The following is a 14202-nucleotide window of genomic DNA, read 5'->3' as shown; positions in this document are numbered from 1 at the left end:
CATTGGTGGTTCTCGGTGTCCAGTGCCAGGTGATTGTGTACTGACTCACTTGTGGCTGCCTGCCCAGGGCCCCTGCTGGGGGTGGGGTGCCCTTGGGTGTCCAATCTCTGGTGTGGACCACGGCAGAGCCTGTGGGCTCAACGTCACAGCCCCTTGTGGGCTCTGCACTGTGGCTGTTGCTTGTATTATTAGTACTGTGTGCTGTTCAGTAACATTACTTATTTATTATTTACTGTTTTTTAGGCACATGTTGTGGATTCTCTGGTTTGTCTTTTTTTTTCTTCAGCAGATTCTCAGTGTTTTTTCCTCTCTCCCTCTTCTTCTTCTCTATCTTTCTCTTCCTCCCCTCCTGTAAACTTTCTCCCCATCCTAAAAAAATCAGTAGGTCTGATAGCATTCCTCCCTATTTCTTACACCTCGCTGCAGGTCTTATAGCCCAACCAGTGTCACATATTTGTAATATTTCCACTCAAACTAATACTGTTCCTGATGTTTGGAAAACAGCTTTCACACTACCCTTAGAAAAATGTGGCTATCCCACCTTATTAACTAACTATAAACTCAGAGCTTGGAAAAAGGCATTTTCCTACAATGCTCCTTATACTTGGAACGAATTACAACAGTACTTGAAGTTGTGCAGCTTAAATGAACTGAAGGGTTTTTTAATAAATTGTAAGGATGATAGACAAAACATCATTGCATGGCTGTTCCTGTTTGTAATGTTTTATTTCTACTGTCTTTTATTTTATTTTTAGTTGAATTTTTCCAGTTAGTTGGTTTTATGAAATGTAATGACTATAGTGTGTTTTAACACATTCAGGCTGCTCTTGAAAATGAGACCTTGTGTTTCAATGAGATTTATCTGTCTAAATAAAGGTGATATAAAAAAAATAAAGCAGCTCCTTTGACTTTGACCAACTGCTCTGATTGGGTCCATTTCACTGCTGCGTGTCATCTTTAGCCCACTCTTTGAAAACTGTAATACAGTTTTGCCCACAAGATGTCAGCCTGATACAAAGTCTTAGATGACAGGACACTGTAAAGCGTACAGGTACAGAGCTGAGGAAAGTTAAACATATTTAATATAATCTAAGTCCCCTTTTTGATTTAACACAGTGAGACAAGAGTAAGTCGGATCTCACCTCCACACTGACCATCTCTGTTTTAATAAATCTGCAGCACTGTGATGTTCTTGGTTTAATAAAAACCCTAGAAACTAAGCATTTAGTACTTCTGTCTGTAGCAGGTATGAGTAATAGATGCACAGATTTTGAAGGAACACTTGTTTGGTGTGTTTGTGGTGACAAAAGTCTCTAAAACTTTGGTGGAAGAAAAACCCCAAAGTTGTTCTGGGCTTGTATCTGCAAATACACAATAAATAAACAAGCATTTATGACTCTCAGTTGTTCTAAAACTGCTCTGTGATGCTGAGGAGCAACACATCCAACACATCTTAATTTGAATTTTTAATCTGTTTAATTACTGCATTCTGTAAAAAAATGCTGTTTTTATTTTGAATTCAACAATGTTTTTTTTTTTTTTTATGAGTGTTTAATGTTTATCTGTAAACTCACTTTCCATTTGTACTATTGATTGATGGATTATTTATTAATTTAGAAAGACTCATGAACTGCTTTATTTTGACTTATATAAGTACCAGTCCTCCAACGTCTGTGGCTTTAAATTACACATCACGTCAGTGTTTATGATTTTAAGGCTGATGTATTGTTTTGGAGTTTTCCATTAAAGTTAAAAATAATAATAAAAGCTATTTTATTGTTGCTCCTCAGGATGCGGTGGTGGTGAAGCTCTGTCAGTACAGATGTTTAAAAATGTGGTGTTTAAGAATAGTGTGACCTCTAAAGAGGCGTTTTCTCATTATTTCTATTTTTGTGCGAGTGAATGTGAGCACGAATGGTTGTCTGTCCCTGTGTGTTGGCCCTGCAACAGACTGGCGACCTGTCCAGGGTGTACCCCGCCTCTCGCCCTATGACAGCTGGGATAGGCTCCAGCGCCCCTGCGACCCTGAAAAGGATAAGCGGAAGCGAATGGATGGATGGATGGATTTCTCCTTTGTTCAAACAATGCAAGACACAAGACATGAATGGATTTAGTGTCATAAAATTGACAAAGAATTTTTTTTGTAAATCTGATCAAAGTGCAGATTTGAGCTTTAATTTGAGGGTTATTTTTTTTTGTTGTTGTTGTTGTTTTTTTATGCAAAACATTCACATGAACTCTTCAAGAATTAGATTCGTCTTTATGCACATTTAAGATGCAGAATTGTTTGTAATACTTGGATGAAGACAGTGATTGCTTGCAGTCTTGAATCGATCAATGTCACCAAATGCTGTAGTAAAGCAGCTCCCTCCTGTTCATTGTAGACAATGATATGCTTGCCTCCTTCAAAGTCTTCTGGATGTGGTTACATGTTATATTATTGTTTTTCTTGACCATGTCATCATACTCTTTGGTTGTCTTCTGCCTTTGGTGTTGCTGAGGAGGCCAGTGCCTTCATCTTATTTAAGAATATGCCAGATTCTTGAATTGGCTACTCTTAAAGTTTATGCTTTATTCTGGGTCTTTGGTCTGATGATGTTTTTCCTGCACTGGCCCTGATATCTCTTTGGACCTTATACTAGTTATCTGTCATAAGAATACTTCAATAATATTGAAGTCCGGGCTCTGAGGAGGCCAATCCATGACTGATAGTTTCATTGTGTTTTTCTATCCGTTTACTGCTCTCGCAATATGTTTGATAGTCTGCTTATCTGTCGATCCTGCTTACCAGTTACAGTTGCACTTTTCATTTCATGTGTCTGAGGAGGAGAATAGCGATGCAGTCTACAGCCTGGATGTGAACATAACTTTTACTCGTTTGCACAAAAGGACGAGAGCACTTGTGGTAAATGGTACACTACATCCACGAGCAAAACAGCTGCATCATTCAGCTAACATCACTTTGGCTCTTTGCAAGCATCTGCACAGACACCATGCTAACGCTAAGCTAGCCAGGAACCCAGAGTGATGCTGACACTGAATGTTTGCTGACCCCAGCCCAGCCAGACCCTGAACTTCAGCAGGTATGCGACTGATGAGCTCAGTGTTTGATCTTGACCTTCAGTGCTTGGTCTAAAGAAATCAAGAAACCACATCGAGTAATATATCACATGAAGAGGCATCGGAAATTTGTTTTGTCACAGCAGAAATTGGACAGTGCAAAGTTATATAGCAAAAATTAGAGAACACTGGAATACAATAAGAATAAGATACTGTACACAACTGTACAGAATAGAATAGAATAAAATAATATATACAATAGGATAAAAATAGAATACAAATGCTATACAACTGACTAAAAATACAACTTTGTCAGAGAACGAGTATTGCACTTAGTCTTATTGCACATGTGTGGATGTGTGTGTTTGATCAGTTGGAGTCTTTGTTGTGGAGTCTGACAGCAGTGGGGAGGAAAGACCTGTGAAATCTCTCCGTCCCACACCGTGGGTGCCGCAGCCACTGAAGGAGCTGCTCAATGCTGTCACAGTCTCCTGCATGGGGTGGGAGATGTTGTCCAACAGGGATGACAGCTTAGCCTCCATTCTCCTGTCATTCACCACCTCCACTGGGGCCGGAAGGCATCCTAGAACAGAGCTGGCCCTGCGGATCAGCCTGTTCAGTTGCTTCCTGTCCCCGGCAGAGTGGTTGCCATCCCAGCAGACGACACTATAAAAGATAGCTGAGGCCACCTCAGAGTCACGGAAGGTCTTCAGGAGTGGGCCCTTCACTCCAAAAGACCTGAGTCTCCGCAGCAGGTACAGCCTACTCTGCCCTTTCCTGTAGAGGGCGTCTGAGTTATGAGTCCAGTCCAGTTTATTGTTCAGATGAACACCAAGGTACCTGTAGCTGTCCACAGCCTCGACGTCCATACCTTGGATGTTCAGTGGTTGCAGAGGAGGATGTTTGTGCCTGTGGAAGTCTACCACCAGCTCCTTGGTTTTATTAGTGTTGATCTGGAGGTAGTTCTGCTGGCACCAGTCCACAAAGCCTTGTGTTAGTTCTCTGTACTTCCTGTCGTCCCCATCAGTGATGAGGCCGACTATTGCAGAGTCGTCAGAGAACTGCATGTTATTTAGATTGTAAATTAAATTAAAGGTAGACCCTACAATCATACATACAGAGAAAAACCCAACAATCATATGATACTGTAACTTCTTTCATTTTTTCTTGAGATGCTCCTTTAATTTATTAATTATTCTTTGTTTAAGCTATTCTGTTGCTCTGGTTGAGTTTAATGTTTTCACTGCAGCAATCTCATTTTTTCTTAGAGATTAGTAGCTGTTGATCAAATTTTTGTAAACGAGTTCCTCTTTAAAAGTAAAAAAAATTGATTTTCAGAATGTACTTCTTTGCATTCATGAACTAAAGATATTTTTGTATATTGTTTGGCTTTAACTGGTTCGGCCCACTTGAACTTGACTGAGTGTCATGTGGCCTATGAACTAAAATGCATCTGACACACCTTCTCTGAAAGCTCCCATGGTCAGGTGCAGCCTGAATAGGGAGGCATTAGGACCCAGAGTGCTCTGTGCTATTAACTAATGCCACTGCTGCCTTCAGTTTCTCTCCTGTCGGATAGACAGAGTAGCTGCCTGCCGGTTCTCTGCTCTTCCCTGTTTTTTCCTTTTACTCTGGATATGGAGTTCAGAGGTCCACCGACTACCAGCATCCAGCAGCAGATGAAGAACCTCCACAGATCACCTGGAGCTCCAGCTGAGTGTGCTTACCTGCAGCAGCTTTGGGAGTAGTTTCCTCCTGAGTTTCCTCCACACCAAAGTGCTGCCTATATTTTGCTGTTTATCTTCTTCTGTTGATTTTTTTCCTGTTGTTATTTCAGCCTGCTGTTCAGCAGTTGCCTCAGGCTCTGAAGTCTCCCTCCTCCCCCTTTCCTCTGTCACTCGCTCAGCTGTCAGTCCGTCCGTCCCTGTCAGGATATCCCCTTCCCTCTTTCTAGGGTTTCATAATACACTAGGACCTGAGCCAGGTCTGAGCTGTCATTCAGAGGCTGGGGTGGATTTCATTCTTCTGTTTGTCAGAAAACTGAAAGCTGACAAGTAATAAATGTTAACCAACACAGAGGAGTTGTGGAGATAATGGAAGGCCACAAGCTACACAGAACCTAACTTTGGATGAGCAGACAGACCCACATTTGATCCTTTTTGAGACTCTGGCAGTGACTGTTCTTTTGAGTTTTGTGCATATGTGTGTTTTTTGGATCTATTGGATTGCCAGTCATGGGGAATGCAGCAGGAAGCCTTGAGGTTTCTCAGGGAAAGGATGGCAAGCCATCGGGCCCGGGGTCCACAGGGCCCCAGAGACAAACAGCCGGAGCGAAACTCCCGATGCCACCTGAAGAAGAGCTGGAGGAACGCTTCAACGCTGTGCTGGTGAGTCACGAATGCATGACTTCGTGCTGCAAGTGGAAAAAGCAAGAGTGCCACAATAGAAAGAAACAAAGAATGTGGAATATGTTGAAAATGTGCACGTCCTCGGGACAAGCTTATCGTTGTGCCAGGTACACAAAGCTGCTGTGAAAAGATACATAAGAGCTCCTTTATGCTCAGGCTTACCGCAGCTTTAGGCTCACTGCTCCCTGTTAGAGAAAGAATGATACGAGGAAGTCAGGTCTGTTTACAGCTTAGTAAAAGGTGCCTCTATTCTTTACTGCCCTATCTCAGTACTTATACTAGTACTTATAAATCACTCATGTATCAAAGTTTTACCAATGAGAGAAGATTACGTTGCCAAAAATACGCTTGGATATTAGGAAAGAGACAATGTAGATTAGGTCATATGCTGCATCACCTTTGTTGTTTGATTTTATATTTAGTGAAATGCAGGTGCCTTAAGTTGGTCCTCGTTAGTCTTCTCAAAGTCATTACTTTATTATTCCTGTAGGGGGCGCTTATCAAATCAAGAGAATTAGTAAACAGAAGTAAACTTTAAGCTCTGAAAAAGAAGCTCAAATGAGAGGAGCGTAACTGTAAGGGAAAGAAAATCAGAGAGATAGATAATAATTCAGAAGCTACATCACTGAAATCTAACGACACTGTGATACTGAATGGATGTAGATCATTACAGAGGCCATAAATATATTCTGTCAGTGTGTGTTTTTTAGTCCTTCTTTAGATACTCAGGTGTTTTGGGATATCTTAAATGATTTTCTTGTGATTTATTCGGCATCACAGAACTCGCCGACAACAACGTTTGTTTTTGGTGTTGGGCTCATAAAAGTAACTTCCTTTGAAAACAGGTCATTACTTTCCTCATTACTTTACCTACCAGACAACAGTCTAAGACTAAGCTTGTCACCTGCCCACATATCTGCTTAAATCATTAAATCTAGAATCTAGAAACAGAAAGTAAACTGAAATGAGCAAAACAGATAAATCCACCTGAAACAGCAGCATTATCGCCCCGATTTTTTCCATGCACAACATAGATACAGTCAGCCGAAGCATGAAATACCGACATGCAGACACGTGCCTTTGTTTCTTAACTTTTGATTTGCAAAAAAGATGGTCACACAGTGTCCTCGCCATATACGCTACAGCCTTTCTTTGGACAACACCCATTTTTTTGTTTATCCACACTTAAATTGTGCCTCATTTGTTGCATGGTGAACTTAATGTGCCTTAACTTTTGGAAAACATCCTCCTTGCGTTTTCAGCATTATAAACCCCCGGCTAGTTCAGATAATAAGAAAGCGGTTACAGCATAGGTGTCAAACTCTGGCCCGCGAAGCCATACCAAATTACTATCAGAGCTGGCCTACTGGTATTATACAGCTAATATATATATTGTTTAGTATTAAGCTTTGCTTGTTCCATATTCAGTTTTTCAGCAAAACGTGTTTGAGTCCATAAGAAAAGATTCATTCTTATATCTGGAGGAATAAATATATTTCAATAAATATATTTCAATAAATATTAGCGTTAGCCCGCGACTTTGTTCCAGTTTTGAATTTTGGCCCACTGTGTATTTGAGTTTGACACCCCTGGGTTACAGGTTAGGACTGGGAGTCGTCCTCAACATCTGCACAGATGTTGGAACAGTTCTTCTACCCAAGACCAGATGTTGAACACAAAGATGTAAAAGCGATTAAAGCACCTCTGCTGATAACATTACTTTGACATTTGCTCCAGGGGAGGTCACGCTTGTGCCCCGACCTCAGTGCTGCTCATGAGCTTGAGGTGGAGCAAATTCCTGAAGCAAAACTTTAGTAGGAAGGCAGAAACCAGAAGGTGGGTGTCATGGTCCTGGGTCGTGTGACCCAGTGTGTTATGTTTAGCCTATTTTGATGTTTATTGTTTGTTTAGGTTCTCTAAGGTAGCCCAGCCATTTGTATATATTACCCTTGCATTAAGTCTCCCTTGCCCTTCGTGTGTTTATGTCTGTGTGTCTTGTACTGTCAAGTTCATGCTGTCAGTTATGTCATCTCCCCCTGTACTAAGTTTCCCTGGGTCATGAGTCCTGTCTGCGTGGTTATGTTTAGTTCTTGTCATGTCTAATTTCCATGTTTCCTGTTTTACTTTGTAAGTCTGTATTCATTGTCAGTGTATTCAGTTGCACCCTCCTGTCCTGTCGTTAGGTTCATGTGTGTCAGCTGTGATCCCATGTGTGGCCACTTCCCCTGATCATCCCTCATGTGTATTTAGTCTCTGTGTTTCATGTAGTCTGCGTCGCGTCGTCTGTGTTATCTCCCCTACCCCTTGTCATAGTTTCCCAGCCTTAACTAGTCCTAGTTTGTACTTTGTTTAGCCATAGTTTTCCCAGTCTATGTTCAGGTTTTCCCTCAGTTGCTTTGCTGCCTTGTTCCTTAAGTTTTCGGCCCTAAATAAAGGCTCGCCTTCTGTTAAGTCCGGTTTTGTGTCCTCACCTCTGTTTGCTCTTGGGTCCTCCACTCACTCCACACGGTCTGCCCCGGCGGCCCGTGACAGTGGGAGCCTGTTGTTGTGATGTTTCTCCAACTTCAGCAGCATACTGTGTTTTCATTGAAAAGCCCGCCTGTTTTCCACACCACCCAGTGGGGTGGATGACAGAATCATTAAGTCTTCAAAGCATTGCTTGAGTGCAACTCCAGCTGTGACTGAGCTGTTACATGTGCAGCAACAGTGACTGAACTCGTGTCTACACAGTGACAGCTAAAGTGAAAGACGGCAGCTATGATCAATATGTGGTCAGACAGCTTCTTCTATGATTAACCGCATTCCTCTTTTCTGAGTCCTATCATAATGATGGGCTGCACACTGAAGAATTGATAGTGTGAAACACAGCTAACAGGCCCCAGACGTGCTGTCAGTGAGCATACTTAGCAAAACCGGCTCCTAAAGGTGAAAGGCAATCAGTTAACGCCCTGATAAATGCTGCTCCCTTCCAAGTGAAGCACTTCAGTCAGTGTGTGTGTGTGTGAGCAGAAAATGCTGCCTGTGAGAGGCAGAGTTGTAATTTCCTCTGCTGAGGAGATAATGTTTTATTTTCCTTCAGTGGGATATCTCCAAACCACTTCAGCTGATTTCTTTGATATTTAGTGGACAGTCGGGATGAAATTCATTTAGCAGAATCACATGAGCCCTGAGATTCCAATTAATTTACCTTCGATTCTGAAGTGATGTCAGGGTTTACCAACTCAGAGCTGAGCCGTAAGCACTGTCCAAGCAATGCTTTCAGAAGTTTTGACCAAAATCCTGAATCCTAAGCTTCAAAATGTGAGTTCACAAACTAATGGGTGAAGCCAGGGGCGTCTGGCAAGCAGGAAAATCCTCAAATCTGATGTAGTACTGTAATGTGGAGAAAAGAACGTCATCTAATCATTTCCTTGTGAGCTCCAGTAGATTTGTTTATAGGCAGTGATCAGCTGACCTGCTCTGCTGCTCTGAGATTATTTGGATTGAACCTGTTCATTCAGAAGCTTTCATGGCTCTGAGTCTAATCAGCATCTTCAGTCCAACATGACGTATTACCATAAACTTCACCACAATGCTGCAAACTACAGAGTTTTGCCAGTTTGCATACTACCCTGTATTTTCAGATAGTTTTCAGCACAAAATGATAATAATTCTGTTTATTTTTTAAGATGTTTCACAAAAAAAATATTATAGGGTCCCCACCTTTAATCTGTGAGTCTTTTTGTCACTTTACATGCAGAATATAATAATAACATCATAATAACACTCCAGTTATCAAATAAGTCATGTTGAATTACAAACCTTTTTTTCATTATTTCAATATTTTTTTTTCTAAGCCTAAACTGCAGTCTTTGCTTTCATTTGAATGTGTTTACAGTATCAGAGTAAACTCGGCCAGTGTTGCAGTGGAAGGATTTGTGTGAAAGATACAGCAATGAATTAATGTGCCAGCAGCAAGCGTCTTGTGCCAACTGCTGCAGGCGTCACTGATCGCAGAGCTGCAGCACTTTGTATGAATGTTCAGGTGTCTCCATAATAATAACAGCCTAAATCCTGCAACCGCGTCTCCCCCCAATCTCTCTGTCTTTTTGCTACATCACCTCTCTATCCTACCAAATATAGATTATCCCTCCCACCCTTATGTCTTCTGCCGAGTGTGCATAATAAATTGAATCTCCTGTGCTCAGTGTTGAAGATACTCTGTCTGCATACAAACCAGTTTCTGCCTGTTGGTGTGCAAAGCGCTGCTGGTTTCCTTCCGCAGTGGCTCAGAAGGACGAGCGGAGAGAGTGTGTCAGAGGGCTCGGAGATGGGAGGTGGATAGTGCTCTGTGTGTTCAGCACGTGCGCATTTGCATGTATTTGTTTGTAAAATGAGCCAGCAGGTTTGTTTGTGAGGCAGCATTTATGATACTTTACTCACATTTTGATGCTTTGATGTGAATCCGCAATAAAAGAATCAATGCTAAAGCTGCAGAAACCTGCAGAGAACATAGAGCACAGAATGACAAAGTGACTGCACAAAGGCTTCAGTCACGTCCAAATTTACAGTTAGTACTTTTCCCTTCAGTGTTTTACATAACACTTTGCATATTTCCCAACAGGGAATGCGGCAGGTGGGTGGATTTGTAAATGTACATCTGCGGATTTGTGTACTGTACTTATAAACTGATGCACAAAGTCAGGAAGAAGCAGAGAAAAGAACATTCAGTTTCTTTTTTAGATAGTCTGTACTTTTCTACAGGCTTATAAGTTATAAGTGTTGGGTTCTTTTAAGCATTGATGGGCATTAACTCCACTTATTCAATTTTTGCAGTAAGTTTCAGTTCTGTGCAGTTAATCACATTTTAACTCAGGGCACATCCTTATCAAAACAATATAGTTAAGATAAAATAGTTATTGTGATGCACTGCTCATCTCACCTTTCAGCACACCCATGTGCTGTATTTTTGCCCCTCTATAAAAGTGTGAATTCAGTCCCTCCCTTTAGTTCATTTTCTTTTTTCCTCATCATTATAATTAAAGCTCAAGTAAAGCTATAAAAAAAACAACAACTTTTTTGTAACTCCAATGAATCTAAAATTTTTTTAGAATCATTATCTCCGACCAAAATACAAAGATGCTGTGTCTGGCAATCTGTGTGAAATCCCAGAATCACGACGATTATCACAGTGGATTCAGTAGCGTTGTGAACTCAACAATTCATAATCACATTTTGCCAGTATCAATCTATTGTTTCTTATCTGAGCAGCGTTATAGAATAACCAGCTTCTTTTCTTTAATTATTGGTGGGGTTTTGTTGTTATTTCTGTTTCTTCATCATCTGTCTCCTCTGTAACCCCACTGATATCTATACCCAATATCCCACAATCAGTTTCAAACTAAATATAGAAAACACTGGCTGTATTTCCATGAGACATTTTAAAGAGATTTGTGGAAGTACATTAAAAGCAGAGCAGATGTGGATGCAATTCACTGCAGCTTGGGGTGTCACGCACTTTGCAGAACATTATCATGCATCAACTCAGTACAGCAATAATGTAATAATAACAGAATGAAAATGAACAAGAGCCTGTATTTGTGGAAATCCTGCCATCTCGAATTCTACCTTCATCTTTGTATATTGTGATAGAATGATGCCATACTAGCCTAGTTTTCCCATCATCCTGTTATTGTGTGATTATTACCCTAGCAATCAACTAAACAACCCTCAACTCTCTGATGGTTTACCCCACTAACAGTGGATAATTGGGGGACTCCATTCAGGCCCTCCTTATAACGAAACGTGTGCCAAATTGGGGAATTCCCAGCACCCTCACAATCATTTTTGTATTGCATCAATCTATGTTGTAGTTTTTCTCAAACATCTTGATATTTAGGAACTGTGAACAAATCATAAAGTGACAATATTGCAGCAGGTAGTTGATAACAGAATGAAAACAGAATGTCAGGAAGTTGTAGGTCAAAAAATACAAATCATCTGAAGATGTCATCTTGAACTTTGGAAAATCATTTGGGGTATTTTTCCCAATTCTACTTTTCTAATTAGCTATTTGGGGGATTACTTAAAGGTAGATTAGTGAGCAGTGATGATCGCCTTTAGCATAAGATGAAAGCATATACATCCAGTAGGAAAAGATAGGAAAAGCACTGAATCATAAGTAATTATTCATTTTCTGTGAAGATAATAATTTCACTGATCCATCCTTTTGGGACAATCAGAACCATCAGGGATTCAGGAAGTCAGCATCATGCATCATTTAGCTTTACTCTGCTTGTAGAAATGATACCCTGTCCTCCATCTCTGCTGCTGCTTTGAGCCTCTGAGTCTCACCGCTTCTCTGGTGGTGTAGTAGCAGGTGTAAAGGTCACTGATTTTATTGTGTAACGCCACTTAATTTTAAAAAATAGCCGGGGGGATTCGTGAGCCTACAAAGCACTGAGGCAGTTACGGTGCAGGTTGCCATGGAGATTGCCACATGCCTTCACACTTAGCAGGTCTTAAAAAATAAAAATGAGCCGCAGAGGGCACACAGCCAAGAGCAAGCTCGAGATGAAAATTAAACTCATTAACATGTGAAGCCTGATGACTGCAGCACCTCACAGATTGTGTTTTATGTTACTGTCACATGCACAACTCCCTGCTGACCTGATGATGTTAGAGAAGATCGCGCCTTTAACGACACACAGGGGACGTGATTATGTGATCAGCTGCTAGCACAGAATATTTCTTTGTGCATCCGAACATACTCGGTGGAAAAAAAAGATGATCTTAATTTAGAGAGCATTTAGACATAAATGGGGTTTGCTGACAACCTTAAAGTCTTTTGGAAAACAAGCTTTGCAGCATGCCAGCTTCATTGTTTCTGCCTAAATTGGAGCACACGTCTAGTAATATTCTTGGTATTATAACTAAATCACGTGTAAAGACGGAAACAAATAGTTTCGTCCTACTAAGAGAAAAAGTGAACGTATACAGCAACAAGCACACAATTAGCATTGTCACAACAGAGAGTTAATGACAAGAATTAACAAAGAAAAAGGCTCCAAGAGTGCCAGGAGTGACACAGTAAATACATTAATTCATTTAAATTTAAATTCTTATTTTTTAGAAATGTTTAAAGAAAATTGAACCGATTTAAAAGAAAAAAAGGAAAAAGCAAGAAATAAAATACAAGAAGCAAAAAAATAAAAAATAAAAGATATGTAAGCCATAGCAGAGTTAATTTCATCAGATAACTGAACTTTAACAGCACCTCCTGCTGTCATAAATGTCAAAAATTGCCAAAATAATAACTGTTTTGTTAATCTAAGGGATTAAAAAGAGGTAACAGGTTACAAAAGCTCTAAAACATTATTAAACTGAAATATGCAAGAAACCTAAAAATAAAGTAATTGTTATCATTTATTTTGGGGTTTATGTTACATGTAAAACAAGTTCATCCTGTCTGTGTTGCTGTTTGTTGAAAGGGGAATTTTTATCTCCGGCACCTGAATCGACCATCAGCAAGACTGCCTGTGTCCTCCTGCAGAAGGAAAAGTCTACAGTTACACACCATGTCTGTTTATAATCATCATTATATGCCTCTCATAATCTTCCTAGACCATCAGAAGATTTCCATACAGGTTATAATGGCTCATTTATGTAAAGTATTTTTATAGCCTCTCCCTGCTTCCATGTTTAGCACTGCAGGCTGCCTGTTGTCAGTTTATGTTATTAGTTGGGGGCAAATGGCTTTAAAGATTTAAAAGCATTTCATCGCTGAACCAGCTGTTATGGAAAAGCAGCTGTATGAATACAGATGTTAGCATTTTGTAGGAATATTATTATTTTACTGCAACAAAATCAATACATAACAACCTCGCTCGTGTTTTTTGTACATGTACGTATGTGTAGGTGCACATCTGTAGTAGCCTCTGCTAGTGCTTAGTGTTTAGATGAGAGGATCGAATGAAGGTCTAAGCTAGCTCTTCTGTGCTCCAAGCTGCTTTCATTAACTGTTGTCTTTTTCAACTCTTGGGCTCATAGTTTGCCGGACACTAAACATATAAATGCTTCAGAAAAGAGTGGGCATGAGACTTTTTCATAGCGAGTAATCCAAACCACACAGCAGCGTGTTGACTGGTTGTCCCAGGTCTTCTCTGGACTGAAGTTTGCTTTGTTTTCAGCATCTTTTCTCTGACATATGATTGCATTCATCTCTTTTACACCCTCACACTGGTTTATGTTGAGAGATAAAAGTCTAAAATTCATCCTCCATCTTTGCTTTCCTATATTATCCTAACCATAGGTCTGTAGGCAGCCACCTAGTAGCACACCATTATATGCTAGCTAGCCCATCTTCAATAACCCCATAAACATGGCTGCTGTTTAACTTTCTGTCTTCATTTATGAAGCAATACAGCTGCACGTTTCAGTTTTTATAAATCTCTGAGTCATAACGTGGGATTTCATCCATAGATGGAAACTAACAAGCCAACTTCCCGCTCACGTCTAAGTCAGTTTAACCTCTAAATCCTTTTTTTCATCACTGCCATGTTGTTGAACTTCAGTGTGACACCTAAGAGAGCAGCCATGCTCACAATTCATTGAAGATGAAAGTAGTTGGGCCATTTTTAGCTCTCAGTCATGTTTGAGTTTTGGAATCGAAGAAGAGTTTAGACCAGATGGTTGATCACATCAGACTTAAGAGATGGATAGAATCTTTCTAGTTTTACTGGTCTGATTAATTAAC

At 40.3% G+C, this 14202-nt stretch overlaps 1 protein-coding gene across 4 annotated transcripts in view; it reads left to right on the top strand.

Moving 5' to 3' along the window:
* The first annotated feature begins 4644 nt into the window (after nucleotides 1-4644).
* fmnl1b (formin-like 1b) overlaps nucleotides 4645-14202 on the top strand; it is a 39001-nt gene continuing 29443 nt past the window's right edge. For all 4 annotated transcript variants that reach the window (XR_015130791.1, XM_086304442.1, XM_086304443.1 and 1 more), the window contains exon 1: nucleotides 4645-5447. Coding sequence is in view for 3 of the 4 variants with exons in the window: in XM_086304442.1 (XP_086160568.1) it covers nucleotides 5295-5447 (153 nt within the window). In the remaining variant the exon portion in view is untranslated. The remainder of the gene's footprint in view (nucleotides 5448-14202) is intronic.

Source organism: Aulonocara sp. 'chitande type north' Nkhata Bay, linkage group LG8 (assembly GCF_057382095.1).
Source record: "Aulonocara sp. 'chitande type north' Nkhata Bay isolate Kocher_YH1m ecotype deep benthic linkage group LG8, A_spYH_male_GT1.1, whole genome shotgun sequence".
In the NCBI taxonomy this organism is placed as follows: domain Eukaryota; kingdom Metazoa; phylum Chordata; class Actinopteri; order Cichliformes; family Cichlidae; genus Aulonocara; species Aulonocara sp. 'chitande type north' Nkhata Bay.
Note: the sequence above shows the minus strand (reverse complement) of the source record. Positions and strands in the feature narration are given on the sequence as shown.